Consider the following 4,798-nt stretch of genomic DNA (forward strand, 5'->3'; position numbering starts at 1 on the left):
AGAGCCCAGGAATTCAAGGCTGCAGTGAGCTGTGATTATTATGTTGCACTTCAACCTGGGTGTGGGAGCAAGACACTGTCTCTTAAATAAATAAATGGAAAAATGTTTGCTCTTTAAAAAGAAAGCTAACCAGCTGATAATTTTTAAAGCAGTACATAAATGTTAGGTGGTAGTAGTAGGAATTGTAATAATTTTTTTCTAGTTACAAGAAGATGATGGGGAAAATATATAGTTTGCCTTTGTTTTGTTTTGTTTTGTTTTGTTTTGGAGACTGAGTCTCGCTCTGTCATGCCCAGGCTGGAGTGTAGTGGTGCAATGTCAGCTCACTGCAACCTCCACCCCCAGCTACTTGGGAGGTTAAGGCAGGAGCCTCAACCTCCCAAGTAGCTGGGATTACAGGTGCGTGCCACTATGCCCGGCTAATTTTTTGTGTTTTTAGTAGAGACAGGGTTTCACCATGTTGGTCAGGCTGGTCTTGAACTCCTGACCTCAGGTGATCTGCCCACCTCGGCCTTCCAAAGTGCTGGGATTACAGGCGTGAGCCACCGCGTCCGGCCTATAGTTTGCCTTTTATAAAATAGTGTATAGCACGGGAAACTGTTCTGACTGGATATACTTTAATTGTGTTTTGTTAGTTTTATGAATTTTCAATTATTTCAAAATTTCAGTCTTAGTGTATTTATTTATTTATTTATTTATTTATTAGAGTGAACCATCGGATTGCAATGAAGATGACTTATTTGAAGACAGACAAGAGAATCGTTACCTGGTGGTTCCACCTCTAGAAACAGGACTGAAAGTTAGTGTCTGTTTGCTTCTTTTGCTTTTCGATTAGTGTTATTCTAAATGAAGGAAAGAACATTGAAAGAAAGGTCCTTAAAGTATAAGCAACTTGGTGCTTGGGGAAAAATGGTATTTTAAAGGATCTTTATCTTTTTGGCACCTGTGTACAAACTATTATGATACTACTTATAAATGTATCGTCTGAACATGATACCTTTTTTGTAGTAAGACTATATAGATTTAATAAGCCTCATGAGAGAAAATAGAAGCAACTCACTTTTGAAAACACATTCTTTCCGGGATCAGTATACCACAGTATCTTTTTAGAGTAGCAGTGAATATGATAAATCATAATACATTTCAGACATGAACAATTTACTCTCATATTTTCCATAAGAAGTTCCCTAAAAGAGTTTTTTGTTTTTGATTTTTCCCAAGTGTACCAAGGTAATGCACATTCCCTATAAAATACTGAGGCTTTGCAAATAAATGTCAAAACAAAACAAAGCTAATGATTGTCTGTGATTCCACTTCTTTGAAATAACCAATTTTAACACTTTGGCATGTATATTCTTGCAGATTTTTAAATGAATTTATGCAAATTTACATAGAAATGTGATTATAAGATGTATGTTCTTTTGTAAGCTGCCTTTTTTGTTTATAGCATTTTCAAATATACAGAAACATTCCAAGAATACAGTGATTATCTCTGTATCCCCACATACATTCAACTCTTTTTACTTTTAAAAATCTTGTTGGCCTCATTTGTTTGTGTTTGTGTGTGTGTATATATTTTTGTAGAACCATTTAAAAGTTGCAAATGTTATATTTCACTCATAGGTATTTCAGCAGGAATCTCCTAAAAATAAGGATGTTCTCCTCATGCAACTACAATACCATTTTCAAAGTTAGAAAATTATTAATGATCCCTTAATCTTATTTGCTATCTCGTCCATATTCAAATATATTCAGTTATCACAAAAATGCTTTTATAACTGTTTTTTCCAGGATCCAATCAATCAAAGTTTTTACTCGCATTTGATTATATCTCTTATTGGTCTTTTTATCTAGAATAATTCCCCTTTTCCCCTTTTAAAATTATGCTAAAGAGGAGGCCATGCTAGTTGTGTCCTCTCTTTTGGATTTGTCTCTTTTCTTGCTGTGTTATTGAACTTTTTCCTCTTTGCCTAGGATTGGAAAACTTTTTCTGGAAAGGGCCAGGTGGCAAATATTTATACTTTGCAGGTTGTTTTAAAATTATTTTGCAACTATTTCATTATTAGAGTGAGTTTACTTTAATAAATGCTTATTGAACATGTATTAGACATGAATTTGAATAACAGATTAATAAAACATCATAACAGACATAGAACCATGAATAAAGACATTGATCTATTCAAAATTTTTGTACCCTGAACAAAGTAAAAGTAATAAGACAAATTGTGAAAAAAGAAATTGTAATAAATGACAAAATATTAATTTTCTTAATATAAATGTACATTCTTCTATTGTATTTTTGTGAATGTATAGTGGCTCAGCCTTCTCAGAGGTAAAGTTATTATAGTTACTAAAAGATGCATTACTCATGTCTTTTTACTCTTGCAGTTTCACTTCTAGAAATCTCTTCTAAGGATAGAGATGATTTTACAAGAATGTTTATGTAGCATTTATAAACTACAATGTTGGCCGAAATCTAAACATACATCATTAGGCGTATGATAAGTAAATTGTGATGTGCCTGAACCATGGAATACTATGTAGCTGTCAAAGAGAATAATGCATATTTTTATACTGATTTAGAAATGATGCCAAAGTACTTTAATTTATGAAAGCATGACTTTATGAAAGGTTTACTTTATGAAGCAGAATCAACTCTCCTGATTAAAACTGAAAATGATAGATGAAGTCTCCTTTAAAACCCTCTTAGAAGCTTCAAAAGCTGACGCTGTAAGAATAAATTATCAAATCAAACTTTAAAGGCTGGAACCCAGAGAGATAAGCAGAACACTGATGCTACTTTTGCCCTGGGAGCATGTGTATTGAACTTAAATTGGTGGTGCCCCAGGCACCTGACAGAAACAAACAGAAAATCCTCTCTGGAAACACACATTCATCCTAGCCCTCATAAATCTCACAAGTAATTTTTCAAAGAAAATGAGCTGTCCACAGAATAACTAAACACATAAAGAAAAAAGGCATCATGGTAATTATTCACAGAAAATAACCAAACAGCATCTGTTTCAAGCAAAAACACACTGAAATAAAAAACTCAATAGATGACTTTAACAGTTAAAGAGATAAAAGAGATACAGAGCAAATTAGTGAACCCGAATATATGAGAAAAATTATCCAGAATGTGTAGCACAGAGACAAGGAAAGTATGAAAGACTTTAAACAACATTAAGGGAAGGAAGGGAGGAATGGAGGTGGTGGATAAGAGATAGTTGAATATCCATTTTGTTTCAAGTATCCACATGTTAACAGTAGCTTTCAATGTAGATAATAAAGTTCTAAATGCTGGAAGGCCTTTTAGAGATGAGCAAGCCTACCTTTGCACCATTTTGCACATGATGTAACAAATAGAGAGCCAGAAAGGTTAAGTGACTTACAGAGCTAGAACTAGAGTCCATTTCACTGTTCTTTCTCCCCTGAAATTTGTATTCCAATCAGTTACTGGAAGGGGAGATGGGGAGACCAGGACCTTAGAGAATCTTGTACACATGTACACAGATATTCATAGCAGCATTGTTTGTAACACTGCACAACTGAGCATAACCCAAATACCCATCAGCTGGAGAATGGAGAAGTAAATTGTGGCAGTCATATGATGGAATAGTGTAAGCAGTGGAAGGAATGAACTACAGCTACTAGTGTCAACATGGGCAGCTCTAAAGCCCGATACATGCAGAATGATTCCATTTATAAAAGGTTCAGAAGCAAAACACACAAAAAACTTAAAATACTCCTTAAGAATTCATGCAAAGGTCGTAAAATTTGAAGACAGGTAAGAAAATTATCTTAAAAGGCCCAGGTAGTATTGACTGCAGGGGAGAAAGGGCAATTGTGATTGTGGAGGGTCCCTGGGCAGCTCCTGGACTGCTACTTTTTGATTTGGGTGGAATTATATGGGTGTCGGCCTCATTATTAGTCTGTAAAATGTTATTTTGTAGTGTGCATTCTTCTGCATGTATGATAGAGATCACAATAAAGAACAAAAAAGCAAGGTTCAGTGTCATGCAGTACGATGTGCTCCTTGTATTTGGTTTTGGGTGGGTTTTGTTTGTGCAAAGGAAAAGCATTCCTTAACATGCACATGGAAAAGTTCTGGGAAGGTACACAATCTATTGGTTTTGCAAATGGGATTGAGCATCTAGGAAGAGAAAGTGAGGTGTACTTTTCACATTGTTTAAGTTTCTTACCATGTGTCTAATTTATTTTTGTAGCTTTGTAGCAAAACTTCACAGCCAAGATTATTTAGCTACTCGACTGAATCACTATATCGTCCTGGAGTAAGGGGCATGTTAAGGAGGAAGGAAGAGTGAACGCTGATAATTTTCGAGGGTGCATTTCAGTCTGCCCACATAGTTTTTTCTTCTACTCCCCACCCCTCCAGTAGCTCAGTTGTGGCTACATACCTTTGATGGGTACATCTGCCTCTCCCTGTCACAAATTACTGAGTGATGGAGTGTGAATCATGTGCAGCCCACAGAACTAGGTCAACATAGGAAGTTTTAAAACATTAGCTAGACACTTCACATACTTTGCGCAATAAGGGGACACATAGGAATAATTCAGTCTTCATTCTCCAATTTCTATTCATTGATTAAAAGGAAAATAATTTACTTGCCTTGAAATGTAATTTAAGAGAAAAGAATCCCAAAAGTGATGCATTTTGTTGTTTAAATCTAGAAAAATGTTTCATTAAAAGCCAGATGAATACTTAAACAGCCTCAGATATCCACCTGAAATGAAACAACTTCTATCAGTTCAATAACATGACTCTTTAAATTTTCAG

General features: G+C 35.1%; 1 protein-coding gene across 1 annotated transcript in view; it reads left to right on the forward strand.

The window, feature by feature from the left end:
- The window catches only part of LOC108522938 (Fanconi anemia group B protein), a gene marked incomplete at its 5' end in the record, with an annotated part of 14,392 nt that overhangs the window by 767 nt on the left and 8,827 nt on the right, over positions 1-4,798 (forward strand). Inside the window, one exon of the mRNA XM_017863399.1 lies at positions 707-799. Coding sequence (XP_017718888.1) covers positions 707-799 — 93 coding nt within the window. The remainder of the gene's footprint in view (positions 1-706; positions 800-4,798) is intronic.

Source organism: Rhinopithecus bieti, unplaced genomic scaffold (genome assembly GCF_001698545.2).
Source record: "Rhinopithecus bieti isolate Rb0 unplaced genomic scaffold, ASM169854v2 scaffold_70902, whole genome shotgun sequence".
NCBI classification, from domain to species: Eukaryota; Metazoa; Chordata; class Mammalia; order Primates; family Cercopithecidae; genus Rhinopithecus; species Rhinopithecus bieti.